We start from the raw sequence: 17609 nt of genomic DNA on the forward strand, positions 1-17609 counted from the left end.
GCCAACACCGCCTCCAATGCGCCAGTGCAGCCTTCGGCCGCCTGAGGAAAAGAGTGTTTGAAGACCAGGCTCTCAAAACTGTCACCAAGCTCATGGTCTACAGGACCGTAGTAATACCCACCCCTCCTGTATGGCTCAAAGACATGGACCATGTACAGTAGACACCTCAAGTTGCTGGAGAAATACCACCAGCGACGTCTCCGCAAGATCCTACAAATCCCCTGGGAGGGCAGACGCACCAACATTAGCGTCCTCGTCCAGGCCAACATCCGCAGCAATGAAGCACTGACCACACTTGATCAGCTCCGCTGGGCAGGCCACATTGTTCGCATGCCAGACACGAGACTCCCAAAGCAAACGCTCTACTTGGAACTCATCCACAGCAAACGAGCCAAAGGCAGGCAGAGGAAACGTTACAAGGACACCCTCAAAGCCTCCCTGATAAAGTGCAACATCCCCACTGGCATCTGGGAGCCCCTGGCCAAAGACTTCCCTAAGTGGAGGAAGTGCATCCGGGAGGTCGCTGAGCTCCTCTCGAGTATCGTCGCCGAGAGCATGCAGAAATCAAGTCAAGCAGCAGGAGTGTGCGGCAAACCAGGCTCCCTGACCACCCTTCCCCTCAACCACTGTCTGTTCCACCTGTGACAGAGACTGTGGTTCTCGTATTGGACTGCACAGCCAACCTAAGAACTCATGTTAAAAGTGGAAGCAAGTCTTCCTCGATTTCGAGGGACTGCCTATGATGATGATGCATTAGTTGGAATCCAGGTCCAAATCACTGTTTTGTTGCTTGCTTTTGCACGCAACTCTGGATATTCCTCATTGCTGTTTTAGATCTTTTAATAATGGGACCTGAATTCATTGCTCAACATCAGGTTTGTACTACGCTCTGCACTGTCCAGGGAGTAATTTTAACTTTTGCCGTTAGTATAAAACAGACAATATCAATTGGCCGCCCGATTTTTCTTTACATAAAGTCAATGAGAAAGAAAATCAGGTGGGGTGTATAATGGGTGGCCAAACCAATATCACCTGTTTTACACTATCAGCAAAAGTTAAAATTACCCCCTCACTCTTTGTGAACGATATCATTGCTTATATTCATAACATTTACACATTTGCAAGAGGCTTTATTGTACAACTCACCTCTCTTTGTTGGATTTGTCTAGTTTCACTTCTCCCTGGTCGTGAATCACCATGAGTGGTCTCATCTGTCTCCATTTGATCAGCATCCAGTTCCAGAGCTTCCAATTTCTCTATTACAGTGAAACGCCTGAGAGATCAGATTGAAAAAAAATAAGTTCCACTCCAAAACTTTGCTCCATAAATGCATCCTACAGCACGTACCAGAAAATGCACGCAATAAACCTGGCAACTCAAAGGTGACTTGTAGCAGCGGGTAGTTTTTAAAACCGGTATGTGACTCCCCGGTGGTTTAACCATAAATGTACCATGTGATGTGTTACTTAGCCATGCATACCAGGAGGTTTCCAGGCTCGATCTCTGACCTGTGCTGAGTAAGGAGAACTCAATCATGCAGCAGTGTAGGTGCTAAAATTGACCTCAGCATTTCTGGGTTAGAGATAAAGAGTGACGTGGTGTCTAAATAGAACCTTTCGCATCTTCAGTGTGTTACAAAGTACTTCATAGCATGTATTATGTTTGAGTGGAAGCAAGCGCAGAAGCTAATTTGTACAAGTGAGTTCCTACAAACAGCGAGAGAGATAAATAAGAACATAAGATAACATAAGAAACAGGAGGAGTAGTAGGCCATTTGGCCCCTTGAGCCTGCTCCGCCATTCAATAAGATCATGGCTGATCTGATCATGGATTCAGCTCCACTTCCCTGCCCGCTTCCCATAACCCTTTACTCCCTTATCGCTCAAAAATCTGTCTATCTCCGCCTTAAATATATTCAATGACACAGCCTCCACAGCTCTCTGGGGCAGAGAAATCCATAGATTTACAACCCTCAGAGAAATGACCAGTTAATCTGTGTTTAAGAGGTGTTGGTTGAGGAATATTGACCAGGACACTGGGAGAACCTCCTACTCTTCGAAAAAAATGCCATGGAATCTTTTACATCTACCTGAACAGGTGAGGAGGAGAGAAATGTCTCTCTGGGTTTCTGTTACTGATTGCTACTGTAAAAGTATTAAGTTTTGGCACCTGTGGAACAGTACCTCAGCATGAGCCATCATCTTGAAAATGGAAGAAAAAGGGAGAAAACACTTAAGGAACATGGGGGCATAATCTTAAAATTAGAGCTAGGCCATTCAGGGCTGATATCAGGAAGCACTTCTGCGCACACAAAGGGTAGTGGACATTTGGAATGCTTTCCCTCAAAAAATTTTTGGAGCTGGGTCAACTGAAAATGTCAAAACTGAGTGATAATACCTTTGCCGAACAAAAATCCAAGGGTGAGGGTACCAAGCCAGGAGTTAAGATACATATCAGCCATGATCTAATTAAATAATAGAACAGGCACGAGGAGCTGAATGGCCCACTCCTGTTCCTATGTTCCATAGGCTTTTTCAAAGTATACACTGCTTTATACAAGACTTACTAAACAGACATGGGGCACAATTTGAAAATAAATGTTACATATGAAATGCAACTAAGATGATGCACACAATTTAAAAAATTACATTTTCAGTGTTTTTGGACTAAACTATTTTCACTTATTACCCATTATATTTAGTACAAAAGCACACTTACTCATAACATAAAACAGCACACATTATGTTGAAATATAAATGCCATATCTATAAAGTAAGTTGCACTCTGACTCCACTAGAGTTTCGACTCTAGATAGGAGTAAATCACATAGCTGATACAAGATGGGCCTGAGGCCCAGTACACTGATGCACTGAGACACAGAAGGGGAGGAGTCCTTTCTTTGAGATCCCAATTCCAAGAGAACTACCCAAATGGAATAACTTTTCCCAACTGGGAAGGAAAGTCAAATGTGGCATACTTCTGTTTCCAGCGCAGTGTGTATTTCAAGATAAATACAGAAAGGTTACATTGCATGATCGTGCAATATATTTTAATTATTTCAAAAAGCAGAACCTGAAAATGGGAATAAAAGGAAAAGTGCAATTCAATCAATACATTTGTTATGTTTGAATGTTCCTTAAAGATTATCTTGGCAGACTCAACACTTGAACATATTTTAGTCAAAGTCTTTTTCTCGACTGAATAAGCCTCGGGTCTACAACCTTCTCTCAAGGTTTTATCTCACATTAGATTACAGTTTTTAAAAATAGCCTTCTTTGGGGTGCGGTGACCTCCTTTCAGAAAAGCCATGTAGACCACAAATAAATGTTACTGCTTTACAGTGAAAATGGAAAAAAAAGTAGCCTCAGTAGTATAGGAATCACAGTCTTCCTTTTACTGGGATAGACCACATTACGCAATGAGTTACATGGTAATTGTTTAGTTTCAATTGAAGGAGACCGATGCACCAGCTCCCTGCATTTACACTGTTAAATCTGACACTCTTGCCCTCGAGGAAAAATTGGCGACCAATATTTTTATACATCTATGATTATATCTCCAGGAAAAGAGTCATATTCAGCAATGTAAACAAGGGGAGCTGGTACCTGGGCACTGGTCTCCTGTGAACCACATTAAACAAAAGTATAAAAACTTTATGTGGCTATCACATAGCATTGAATCATAAAAAGACTGCTGTCATATACTTTGATTATTGCACCCAAGACCCTTTTATAAAGCAGGCTACAATTCAGATTTATTAAGTGTTTAATCTTTTGTCTGAAGAATAAGCTCACCTTTGTTGATTCTGGCTACGAAACAGAATTGCCCTACATTTTATTTTATTCAATTCTAAATCACTTCCCAAATGAACTAACCTGGGGAAAGGGAAGGAAGCAGTAACTATCAGGCTCCAGTTTTGTGTTTCAGAACTGTATAAGAATGAGTAGACCTACCACTAATAACATTGCATTTATATACGCCTTTAACATTGAAAAAATATTCCAAGGCATTTCACAGAAGCGTCATCAGACAAAAATCGACAGTGCAAAAGGAGGAGATATTAGAATGGCTAAAAGCTTGGTCAGAGGTAGGATTTAAGGAAGATCTTAAAGCAGAAACGGAAGGTCATGAGGCGGAAAGGTTTAGGAAAGGAATTATAGAGCTTAGGAAAAGACAGCTAAATGCAGTCACCAGTGATGGGGTGAAGGGACTGGGAGATGCACAAGACACCAGAGTTGAAGCAAATCAGAGTTCTTGGAAGGTTGTAGCGCTAGAAAATATTTGGGATATGGAAGAGCAAGGCCATGAAGGGATGTGAAAACAAGGAGAATTTTACATTTGAGGATCCAATGTAGGGCTGCGAGTACAGAGGTAATGGGTGAGCAGGACTGGAATGTGGCTCATCCAGGACTGGATGTCGGACAAGCAAGCTAACAACGCAGAGGTAGTGGAGGGGTCGAAAGAGGTAGATCTGGGTAACATCAACATACATGTGGAACCTGACTGTATATCTTCAGATGTCGGTAGCATGTAGATGAGGAGGAGGGTGCCAAAGATAATCCTAGGGAGATTCCGGAGGCAATGGCACAAGGGCGAGTTGAGCAGCCATTGCTGGAGATGCTCTGAATTGGAGCGTTAAGAGTGGAACCAAGCGGAGATAGTCCCAGTGATCGGGACAATGGAGGAGAGGCCTTGGAGGAGGACTGTGTGGTGAACCACATTAACGGTTGCAGAGAGGTCGAGGACAACAAGGAGGTATACTGCACTATGGTCACTGTCACACAGGATGTAATTTGTGATATTGATTAGTGCCGTTTCAGTGCTGTGGCAGGGACGTAAACCTTTTTTAAATTCATTCCTTGGATGTGGGCGTCACTGGCTAAGCCATTTATTGCCCATTCCAATTGCCCTCGGTAAGGTGGTGGTGAGCCACCTTCTTGAACCGCTGCAGTCCACGTGGTGAAGGTAGTTCCACAGTGCTGTTACGGAGGGAGTTCCAAGATTTTGACCCAGTGACAATGAAGCAACGGCATTATACTTCCAAGTCAGGATGGTGAGAGACTTGCAGGGGAACCTGCAGGTAATGGTGCTCCCATGCACCTCCTACCCTTATCCTTCTAGGTGGTAGAGGTCACGGATCAGGAGGTGCTGTCGAAGAAGCCTTGGCGAGTTGCTGCAGTGCATCTCTGTAGATGGAGGGGGTGAATGTTTAAGGTGGTGGATGGGTTGTCAATCAAGTGGGTTGCTTTGCCCTGGATGGTGTCGGGATTCGAGTGTTGTTGGAGCTGCACTCATCCAGGGAATGGAGAGTATTCCATCAAACTCCTGACTTGTGCCATGTAGATGATGGAAAGGCTTTGAGGAGTCAGGAGGCGAGACACTCACTGCAGAATACCCAGCCTCTGAACTGCTCTTGTATCCACAGTATGTGTGTGGCTGGTCCAGTTAAGTTTCTGGTCAATGGTGACCCCCAGGTAGGATGTTGAAACCTGATTGGAGAGATTCAAACCTGGAGCTGCGGGAAATTTGGGCAGTGTTTGAGAGGCAGCAAGACGTTCAAGGACTTTAAAGAAGAAAGGAAGATTGCAGATGGGGTAGTAGCTTGCAAAGAGCGGGTTGAGGATGAGATTTTTGAGAAGACGGGAGTGTGATGATGGTTTTGAAAGGGAGGGTGACAGTACTTAACGAGAGTTTGTTAAGTACTTAACGACATTTACAATGTTGGCTAGCACGTCATCAGTTCCTGCCAGGCTCGACACCATGAATATGCAACAGCTCTTACAGAAAACAAATACAAACTTCAAAATTACTGTGTCTTTGTAAATTGATGTTTACATTTTTTCATTAGCAATTGCTTTGCAATCAAAATATTGTGGAGCATTTACAGATTTAACAAGAATCTGCAACTTGGTTACAATGCCATATTTAATTAATCTCCTACCATAATATTTTCCCAACGGCCTCTCTAAGGGAAAACAGTGGCCTCAAGGCAGCCCCACATCCCTTTTGTTTGCCAAACAGACCCACACTTGTCAAATGTCACATGTCCTATTTTCGTGATCTTTCCCACTGCAAATCAGCATTTGCACGTAACCAAACTAAAACAGGATACCACTAAAATAGCAGGGAAACTAATCTCCAGTCCTCTTAAGGAAACCAAAATTCTGCAGATGCAAGCCTCAGACTGCTCCTGCACCCTCTCCAAAAAATTAGGGACCTATTAGAACACAACCCCTGGAATAGAAAACTATTGTCCAACTCTGCAGTATTGTCAATTTCAACTAAAACTCTCAAAATGTACATTAAATTAACTGGATAAAAACCATACTCTATATTGAACCTCTATGCAATTGTTTTTTTTTCAATTACCAGAGAAATACTGATGGCTGGAAGTAGGGTGATCACCTGCCTGATTTTGAACTGGACAGTTGAGGTAATTCTAAGAAATGGAAACCAGTCAGAAAAGTAACACTTGTTTTATAAAAATACCCAGCACGTGTCAGTGGACAGTTTTGCTGGTGCTCAATCAGCCCCCATTTCATATAGCTTTCTGTCCGGTTAGGATCGTAGAAGCCTTGGCTGGATGGCCTCTATGGATAATGAGGCAATATGACGACTACTTTCAGCACTTTGAATGCAAATGCTTTAACCCATTTAGTGCAAACAAAGGCTTTGTAAAGTTACATGGTGCTTATATATTGCCCAGTTGTTTCCCTACTGCTTATGGATAGTGACCTTTATGCATTTCTCTCCCCTTTTATCTTGTAAGGCTGGGTGCTGCTGGGCTCCATTGCGGAATGAAAAACACAGTTGCTCCATCAGTGGAAATATGGAGGACCAGCTGCCATGTTTACTTCACTCAAACCAGCTCCTTTAATTTGATGGCACAATTGTAGACCCACATATTTGCTCATCAGCTACACTATAACATAACAGTGGCTGCAAACTACAGAGTGAACCTGCTCTATATCTCTACTTCCAATACATTAGTGGCATTCAAAACATACATATACACATGACACAAACCTGGATTGCCCCATCATGTTACCTTCATGCTGACATTCACCCATTCATTATAATACAAATATAACCCACACTGTTTAAGGTGGGAGAGAGAAAACTGGGAACTATAGGCCAGTTAACCAGACATCAGTAGTAGGGAAAATGCTAGAATCTATTATTAAGGACATTGCAACAGGACACTTGGAAAAATCACAATATGATTAAGCAGAGTCAACACTGCTTTATGAAAGAGAAATTGTGTTTGACAAATCTAAGTTTTTTTGAGGGTGTAACTAGCAGCATAGATAAGGGGGAACCAGTGGATGCAGTATATTGGTATTTTAGCACAGACTGAGGATTGGTTAACGGACAGGCTCCCACAATTAGACTCAAAAGAATAGAAAAGAGCTTATTCTCTTTTTCAATGTTTTAAATGTTTTAATAGATTCTTCCTCTCACTGGGAGCTTGCAATACAAAGTGAAAACAAATGTCCCTGTATGGAGTCTGCTATTGTTTAAGATCTGACTTCATTGCTTCTGCAACATGTCAGGCTTGGCAGAGCTTGTCTTCAATTGCTTCAGAGATTGCTCTTAATAAAAAGATCGTGTAGGACTTTGATCATTTTTTGGATAAGGTTATTCAGGCAGTTTTACACGTGGAAAGGTTTTGGTCTCCCTCCTCGAAATTACTATTAGGACAAACCACTTATTTTTACAAACTTTCGTCCTACTTCTCAAAAAAGGAGCTGCAAAAAACCTAACCCTACATAATATATTAACCATTGCTTAATGTTTTATTGTAACAAAGTTTAACTGTACTTTGAACAACTTCGTTATTTTGACTATACATAAAATATTGGCTGCCCACAGTAAACCAGACTAAAAAAATGACTGTCTTTAAAAAAAAAAGTGACTACAACACTTGAAATACAACAATACGACAGATAGGCTATCTATGGCTAGCTATGGCTCCGTAGGTAGAAAACCAAGATCCACGGCACGGCCTTGGATAACGTGGACCACTTTCCATACCTCGGGAGCCTATTATCAACAAGGGCAGACATTAACGACGAGATTCAACACCGCCTCCAGTGCGCCAGCACAGCCTTTGGCCACCTGAGGAAAAGAGTGTTTGAAGATCAGGCCCTCAAATTTGCCACCAGGTTCATGGTCTACAGGGCTGCAGTGATACCCGCCCTCCTGTATGGCTCAAAGACGTGGACCATATACAGTAGACACCTCAAATCGCTGGAGAAATACCACCAACACTGTCTCCGCAAGATCCTGCGAATCCCCTGGGAGGAAAGACGCACCGTCAGTGTTCCCGATCAGGCTAACATCCCCAACATCGAAGCACTGACCACACTCAACCAGCTCCACTGGCGGGCCACATTATTCGCGTGCCTGACACAAGACTCCCAAAGCAAGCGCTCTACTTGGAACTCTTACATGGCAAGTGAGCCCAAGGTAGGCAGAGGAAACGTTTCAAGGACACCCTCAAAGCCTCCTTGATAAAGTGCAACATCCCCACCAACACCTGGCCAAAGACTGCCCTAAGTGGAGGAAGTGCATCCGGGAGGGCGCTGAGCACCTCGAGTCTCATCGCCGAGAGCACGCAGAAACCAAGTGCAGGCAACGGAAGGAACGTGTCGCAAACCAGTCCCACCCACCCTTTCCTTCAATGACTGTCTGTCCCACCTGCGGCAGAGACTGTAATTCCCGTATTGGATTGTTCAGTCACATTAGAGTGGAAGCAAGTCTTCCTCGATTTCAAGGGACTACCTATGATGATGGCTCAGTAGGTAGAAAACTCACCTCGAAGTCAAAAGACAGTGGGTTCAAGTCCCACTCCAGGGACTTGAGCATATAAATCTATGCTGACACACGAGTGCAGTGCTGAGGGAGCGTGCACTGTCGGAGGTGCCGTCTTTCGGGTGAGACATTAAACCAAGGCTCCGTCTGCCCTCTCAGGTGGACGCAAGAGATCCCATGGCACTATTTTGAAGTAGTGCAGGGGAGTTATCCCTGGTGTCCTTGCCAATATTTATCCCTCAATCAAGATAACAAAAACCAGATTATCTGGTCATTATCACATTGCTGTTTGTGGGAGCTTGCTGTGCGCAAGTTGGCTGCTGCATTTCCCACATTACAACAGTAACTACACTCCAAAAGTACTTAATTAGCTGTAAAGCGCTTTGAGACGTCCAGTGGTCGTGAATGGCGCTATATAAATTCAAGTCTTTCTTTCATGCTGACTAATTAAAACTGATAATACAGTATCACAATGTGACATTCTTAGCATTTAAAAAAATTATCTAAATTTGTAGCGTTGATTCTATTAAGTTAACAAAGAATGTGTCATGTTGCCAGTTATCTGCCTACTTGGACATTATTTTATCTCTCATCACTGCAGGTAGTGCTGCTACTGAGGAATGAAAACACACCATCTCAATAATAAAAAAAAAACTGATTAGCAGCATAAACTTTCACTTAGGTTTCAATAAAATGCTTCCTAGGTAACAAACGCATATATAATTGCTACTTCTGCCTTATTACTTTTGCGTGATCAAAGGACATCTGCTGCTGCTAGGAAATCTATAAATGAAGTGCATCCAGAATAGGTGCAATTCAATACAAAAATAACAAAATGATTCATCTGATTAAAATACAGCAGCAATTTAAACATGTCACCAAACCCAGCACTTCAGCATGCTATTGAAATGGACAATAATAGTTAAGGAACCGTTTTCATTAGTTTAGTAACATGCTGGCTTCCAACACATGGGCCTTGTGCAGCCAACTGCAGCTCCATAATATTTGCCCAAGTTGCTCAGGCCAGCAAAAGAGATGATACTTTATTTTAAAAAAGCCTTTTTGGGGTTGCCTCCAGCATTGAGACTTGCACGGCAGCAACCAGTGACACTAGCATGTCAAAGTCCATTTTAAATGCAGCTTATATGATACTGTCAAACATTGAAAAATATAAAGAAGGAAGCTGTTGCCCCCAGGTACTCTGCCTCAGATCTCATTGCAGGTTACTGTGCCAATGTTGGCTAAAGGAGCAGAAATAAACATAAATGGATACAGTGCCCATCTGTAACCACTCTCCTATATACTACATGTTATCAGTTGCTGCAATCAATGAGCTTTGCTGATTGCATCCTGACCAAATGAGCACTTCCTGAACCCCTGACTAAATTAGCCGAAGTGCAGGATTGTTTCATACGTAAAAGCATATGCTTTGCAATTTACATGTGGAGAACACAAAAACTAATGAAATCAATTTTGTAAAGGTTTTATGCAAGCATATGGACCCGTGTCTATATGTGCATGTCATTACACAGAATCAAAAAGTGCAAGACCAAATCAGATCACTCAGATGTGCATGTGAGAGATGAGATAGAGAGATAGTATTTTTAAAGTGTAGTCACCATTGTAATGTAGGAAATGCAGCAGTCATCATCATCATAGGCAGTTCCTCGAAACGAGGATGACTTGCTTCCACGCCAAAAAAGGATGAGTTCACAGGTGTTTCAATGAAGGACCCAAACTATATCCTCAAGGGTGGAAGATGCGGCAGTAAGCTCCTACCAACAGCAATGTGATAACCAGATAATCTGTTTTTATGTTGGTTAAGGGTTAAATATTGACCAGGACACCGGGGATAACTCTCTTGCTCTTCTTTGAAATAGTACCATGGGATCTTTTACATCCACCTGAGGGGGCAGACGGTGCCTCGGTTTAACGTCTCATCCGAAAGACGGCACTCCTTCAGTACTGCACTGAAGGGTCAGCTTGGGCTTTTGTGCTCAAATGGGACTTGAACCCACAACATTTTGACTCAGAGGGGCGGGTGTTACCCACTAAGCCACAGCTGACACTTCAGAAGTGTCCCTCAAGTAGCCAGTGAATAAATTACTACAGTGTTTGTTTTTTGGTGGCATTGGTTGAGGCAGGGAAGAATGTTGGCCCAGCTTTTTCTCTGGGAGAGTGCAATAGGATCTTTATCAGCCACCTTAACTCGTAGACAGGGCCTCAGTTTAACATCCCATTGAAAGGACAACACCTCAGACAGTACTTGCCAATTTCTGCAGAGGAATGTGAACCTGAATTATGCACTTAAATGCTGGTATGGAGCTTAAACCAACAACTTCTGACTTAGAAATAAGAGTACAGGTACTATCACCTGAGCCAAGTTGACACACAAATGTATTCAAAACCATCTATACACATGGAGTTTCTCGTTCATGTTGCTAAAACCAGCTTGTTTATACTGCAAGACATTTTTTCCCCAATAGGATCAAAGGTAAAATCCTGACCAACGGATCCACCACAAACCTATTCCACGTTCGGACCAGGGTCAATTCACATGTGCAACTATCCAGTATCAATGGCAAGGGAAGCCTCAAGTTATCAGCAATCAGCATGTATCAAAAAGGTGAATTCCATTTATTCTGATTCCTCCAAGTTCATTGAGCTTAAAATGACAAACGAGCCAAAATGTCAATTTTTGTGATGTAGCTGCCCTTTGCGACCATGAACAAGGTAGAATACAATTAATAGAACATTGCACTTTGAAGTTATTTTATTTACTGAGCTTTAATCTTCTGTTACTACCAAAGATTCCAAGCCTTCCTTGGTAAAATCTGAGTCAATGATAGAGCTTTCGAAGCATTACTTCAGACTCAAATGTAAAAATCAACCCAGACACCAGTCTGAGTTAAAAGCAAAAAGCAGGTATAAGTTTGAGCACACAGATGCTGAAACAATGGCCTCAATTTTGGCCGAGCCCATTTTTCGGTGCACTTACCGGAGTTGTGACGCTTATTTACGTGCCGAGATGCGCCATCCCTCTCCCCGCCCCCCCCCCCCCCCGCCTCTCTGTTGAATTTTGAATTTTAGCCGATCAGTTCCATCGCTCCCGCCCCGAGTCCAGGCCGATTGGCCTCCCGTTGCTTTGTCCCGCCCCTAGCCCAGGCCGAATGGCCTCCCATTGCTTTGTCCCGCGCCTAGCCCAGGCCGAGTGGCCTCCCATTGCTTTGTCCCGCGCCTAGCCCAGGCCGAGTGGCCTCCCATTGCTTTGTCCCGCACCTAGCCCAGGCCGAGTGGCCTCCCGTTGCTTTGTCCCGCCCCTAGCCCAGGCCGAGTGGCCTCCCGTTGCTTTGTCCTGCCCCTAGCCCAGGCCGAGTGGCCTCCCGGTGCGTTATCTGCCCCAAGTGCAGGCCGAGTGGCCTCCCGGTGCGTTGTCTGCCCTTAGCCCAGGCCGAGTGGCCTCCCGATGAGTTGTCCCGCCCCTAGCCCAGGCCGAGTGGCCTGCCGGTGCGTTGCCCCGCCCCTAGCCCAGGCAGAGTGGCCTCCCGCACCAGCCCGCTGCCTTCCCGGGCTGAGTGCAGAAAGCTGCATTGCATTTTAAAAATGAAGGTGGGAATTTAATTTTTTATTTCTTATTATTTGAAATGTGCGAAGGAAGGATGGCTGTTCCCTAAGCTTGGTTGATTCAGGTCCATGTCCTCTCCGCTTCCCGCCCCTATCCCAGGCCGAATGGCCTCCAATGTACCTACCTGCGCGATTTCTTTAACTCTCCGCAAGGGTTTTCTGAAGTGGCCACATACGCTGGCCTAAGTAGAAATGGAGTAACTATTAGCTGGCCAAAGTTGCCTAAATGGGCAGAACTGGCGTAGGTGGCTGGTAACGCCCCCTTTTGAGGAAAAAAAAACAAACCTAAAAAAATTCTAACTAACTCAGTTACGCTGGTGCAAATTGATTGGGGAAAATGGGGATTTTTAAGTTACGCATGAAAAACAAAGTTACTCCAAAAAAAAGAGTAACTCCTGGCCAAAATTGAGCCCAATATTGCTAGATTTCTAAACAACGGAAAATACAGGCTATGACACTGACCTATGACACTCGGCAGCAGTCATTATTCCTGATTGGTCAGGAGTTATTTATATTGTAATGTATAAGCCACTGATCAGATACACATTTAAAGTAGATGGAATCAATAATTTGTTTGTTTCTATGAGTGTTGAGAAAACATGACCAACAGAATAAGACTACAAGTTCCAACACTAAAGAGTATCTTCAGTTTCAAATCACTATAAAGTTTTAGTTCCCTAAATTATTTACAAGTTCCAGTGTAATGTTTACACATTGTATTTTGAAGCCTCCAGAGACATTACACTATAATAAAAGGTGGACGTGTGCCATGTTGCAAGCATTCATATGTATGTAACTGAGTGATTCACATGATGTCAACGATATAGAATGCAGTTTTTGTGTGTTGGAACTGGTTATGTGGTTGGTATGTAGCTATAACAGAAATATTTACAAACTTCCCGGCTTTAGAATCCAACAAGCATAAATTATAGCAGCTCATTAAAAAAAAACTTGTGCATTCTTTGCACAACAAGCATAAATTAAACCAAGAGTGTCTGGGGTGATTTAAAACTACTTAAACGGATTATGAGTTATACATCTAATGACTGCGTCGATATGGCTTTATTGGACTTCTTCGTTTTCCTCAAACAATTTACAGGTTTATGTATCAATGGGCCAAATCTTGCTTGAGCGGGGCATCTCTGTGTGCGACACTTTTTCCTGAATCCTTCAACTCGAATGTAATTTGCGTCGTAACTTACCGGAATTAATTACGGCACGTAGAGGACAATGGGGCATTGGGGGCCAGCAGTGTAGCTCCTTAACCGATGAAATTTAAAGATTGAGAAAGATACAGAGGGATGACTGAGGTGGTGTGTGAATTAGAGTGGGTGAGTTAGGCAAACGGCAGATCGACCAGCAAATTCTGGAGATTTGCGACTCACAGCGTATCTCTTCATCTCCTGAACTTGCTGGCCAGTTTGTGTCTTAAAAATAGCATGCGGTGTGAAGTCGCCATTATTTTTCTAGGAAGATTTGCCCTAATGTATCATAATTAAAATTGAACAGCTTTGAAAGTGAAGAGAGATTTATCAAAAATGTGTTAACTGAAAGAAAGGCAGACTTGCATTTATATAGCGCCTTTCATGCCCACCGGACATCTCAAAGCGCTTTACAGCCAATGAAGTACTTTTGGAGTGTAGCCATTGTTGTAATGTGGGAAGCGCAGCAGCCAACTTGCGCACAGCAAGCTCCCACAAACAGCATTGTGATAATGACCAGATAATCTGTTTTTTGTCATGTTGATTGAGGGATAAATATTGGCCAGGACACCGGGATAACTCCCCTGCTCTTCTTCGGAATAGTGCCATGGGATCTTTCACATCCACCTGAGACAGCAGATGGGACGGGGCCTTGCTTTAACATCTCATTCGAAAGACGGCACCTCCGACAGTGCAGCACTCCCTCAGCACTGCACTGGAGTGCCAGCCGTGATTTATGTGCACCTCCCACCCCACAGAGTTCCTGATCACCTCCCTCCCACGCCGGCTTCCTGACCATCTTCCCAAAGTTTCTGATCTTGTTCCCTTGAAACAGAGGAGGTTGAGGGGAAACCTCATTGGGGTGTATAAAATTATGAGGGGCCTAGATATAGCGGATAGAAAGGGCCTATTTCCATTAGCAGAGGGGTCAACAACCAAGGGGCATAAATTTAAAGTAATTGGGAGAAGGTTTAGAGGGGATTTGAGGGGACATTTCTTCATGCAGAGGGTTGCGGGGGTCTGGAACTCACTGCCTGAAAGTGTGGTAGAGGCAGAAACCCTCACCACATTTAAAAAGTACTCAGATGGACACTTGAAAAGTGCCGTAACCTGTAGGGTTACGGACCTAGAGCGAGAAAGTGGGATTAGGCTGGATAGCCTCTTGTTGGCCAGCATGGACACGATAGGTCGAAATGGCCTCCTTCCGTGCTGTAAACTTCTATGATTCCCCCTGTCCAAGTTCAAGTCCCTCCCCCGTATCCATGACCTTCTCTCTCTCTCGCTCCCTCCCCCCATAGATGAGGCATTATGTGGGGGTCACGGTCTGTTAACAAGTTTATTGGGTATGAAATGAATAGTGACAGTGCCGTGACTTCCAGATTTTGTCCAGTCCAAAGATGTCACTTGCCACACACGCGCCGAGCTTTCTGTGAAATCAACCACGTCGAGGGGGAGGAGAAGGAGAACGTGGTGCAGGTGTAAAGGGGGTGAGATTGGAAGGACACGATCTGTTTTACCATCTGGATCGCGTTCTCTATCTCCTCCCAGCTCTAGACCTCGCTCCTCCCCCCCCAGACCTCGATCATGTTCTTCCCCCATCCACACTGTGCTCTCCGTACTCTTTACCCCTCACCCAGAGTTCCTGACTTCATCTTTCACCCCCTCCGATTCTCTTGCTCTTGCCCCTCCGATTCTCTCGCTCTCTCTTCCCCCTCCGATTCTCTCTTCCCACTCCAATTTCCTCCCCACTCCCCTTCAATTTCCCCTCTGTCCCCCTCTCAATCCTCTGTGTTTCCCCAGCACAGCACAGATCCAGAACTCCAAGGGAGCTGAACAAAGCATGGCCCACGCTCCACTGCAGCTGTAACTGTGGGGTACTGAGCATGCGCGGCCCTCTGTGATAGTGTGCATGAGCGGAAGGGAGTTGGGTAACCATGTGCAAAAAGCGGCGGGGCCGGCCGCACACAAGGATACAAAAATGTTCCTGCAGATAATCACTGATTTTTTTTTTCACATGCCAGCTGTTGATGATTCTGCCATTCCCATTTACACTTCATCTAAAGACAAGGGATGAAGGTGCAAGGCAATAGGAGATGGTCCCATACCCATCTCCTTTTGCCTTGCACCTTCATCTTGTCTTTTAATCTCTTCTGCCTTCCAACCGATCACAGACCTTCCCTTTTGTTCTTTCCTCACCTTCCCTCTTTCCCTGCACCTGCACTTGCTTAAAAATCTGTTACATGTCTAACTTGTTCCAGTTCTGACGAAGGGTTATCGACTCAAAACATTAAATCTGTTTCTCTCTACACAGATGCTACCTGACCTGCTGAATGTTTCCAACATTTTCTGTTTTTATTTATGCCAAATCTACAGGTTGCTTTCTCACTACAACAACTTGAAATTTCTCCACTCAGGCATAATCAGTATATAACACGGGAAGAGGAAATGTTTTTGAAAGTACTTCAGTGTTATTATTTTCCTTCAGTGTGCATTTTGTTCTCAAATATACTTGTTACTCTAGCTCCATGACCAACAGATCAGCACAAGTCTTGTTTGTACTAAACTGGAATAGGCCACAATATACATGAACTTCAACCTCAAAGCACTTTCATTTCCCAACAGTCACAGAGCTAGAAATGGAAACAAGTTCTAACAAAAGAACAAAAGCGTGGCTGCAGTTGTCCTCAAGTTTGAATTTATTCTTCCTACAGGGATTATCCAAATAGCAGCCCAACCCATCTGAAGAAGTGAGAGTGGCAGCCATGATAAAACATTAAAAAAGCTGCTGTTGTACCACTGAACAGGTGGCATAAAATAGATTACAATTTTCCGTAAAAGAGGATTTAATTTCTATGGGTTTGTGACTTTGTATCTCAAAATAATGCTTCATTTGTAAATTATAAAGCATGGCTGATTACGGCAGTCTTTATGCATGAATACGAAGCTGAAATTCAATGCAATGAGTTTTCTAAATGCATCCGTAGCTACCTAAACATTAACGAGAGGCAGGCAGCAGCTTTGATAAAGCCAGTCTCATTTTACAGAAATCCAAACACTATCATCTTGATTACCATAAGTACAGTAGTTCGAGTCAAACTTTTAACTGGTTCTTTATTGTGTTATAACAATGCCAATAGTTAACAAACATGATTATTCACATCCTTAAAAAGCTGTTTTGAATGGCAGGGCATTTAAGAAAATAGACTTCCCTTCCTCCTCCTGCAAATCATCTATAAATGGGGCAATGTATTACCCACCCATTTCTGGTGCAAAGCACAGTTATAATAGCAAATCTAAATGTGGCAAAGTGAAGTTATAAGATGATTCAAGAATAACAGCTGGTAGCACACATGCAATTTATAGCTTGGAAAGCAGGTGAATGAGCATGGTTGTGGGGAGGAGGGAAAGAGTATTCTAGTTATAAACTCAGACAAGTTACTTAGACAACTTATTAGCCAAAGTGATATCACTATGTTTGTTCAGATAATTACATAATGGTAAATATGTATTATGCCCATAAAGTCAATGTTGTATTACTGATGGTGAGTAGCAGTGTGAGCCCTCGAACCACAAACTATTCAGGTCAAACACCAACAAACCAGCTGGCAAAAGATGAAGTCAACCTGACTTTAATCAGTTAACTTGCTGCAGGAGATGCTCACTACCATTCATCAAATCCATCATGCACTTATGTCAGATTAGGGTTGGTCATTACCAACAGTCAAACCATCCTTCAGATGTAACATGAAACCTCCCTATCCGCCATTTCCAAATTCAACGAATTCCCAAAGGAGGGACAAGCTGTCTTCTTACCCTAGCAGCTGGCGCAGTATGAAACTGCAGCATCTAGACACATTACAAAGACAGACGGGACTCTCAGCATTGAAAGGGAAAAGCGACATATTATCAGCAAATTCAGTTTCAATGTGATCTTTGCTTGCATTCATTTGAATATGTATGACAAATTCC

The 17609-nt window shown here is 43.4% G+C and overlaps 1 protein-coding gene across 4 annotated transcripts in view; it reads right to left on the reverse strand.

Moving 5' to 3' along the window:
• The window catches only part of LOC139226625 (putative leucine-rich repeat-containing protein DDB_G0290503), a 465741-nt gene that overhangs the window by 119165 nt on the left and 328967 nt on the right, over positions 1-17609 (reverse strand). For all 4 annotated transcript variants that reach the window (XM_070857512.1, XM_070857513.1, XM_070857510.1 and 1 more), the window contains one exon: positions 1147-1273. In XM_070857512.1, coding sequence (XP_070713613.1) covers positions 1147-1273 — 127 coding nt within the window. The remainder of the gene's footprint in view (positions 1-1146; positions 1274-17609) is intronic.

Source organism: Pristiophorus japonicus, chromosome 16 (genome assembly GCF_044704955.1).
Source record: "Pristiophorus japonicus isolate sPriJap1 chromosome 16, sPriJap1.hap1, whole genome shotgun sequence".
Taxonomy (NCBI): Eukaryota; Metazoa; Chordata; class Chondrichthyes; family Pristiophoridae; genus Pristiophorus; species Pristiophorus japonicus.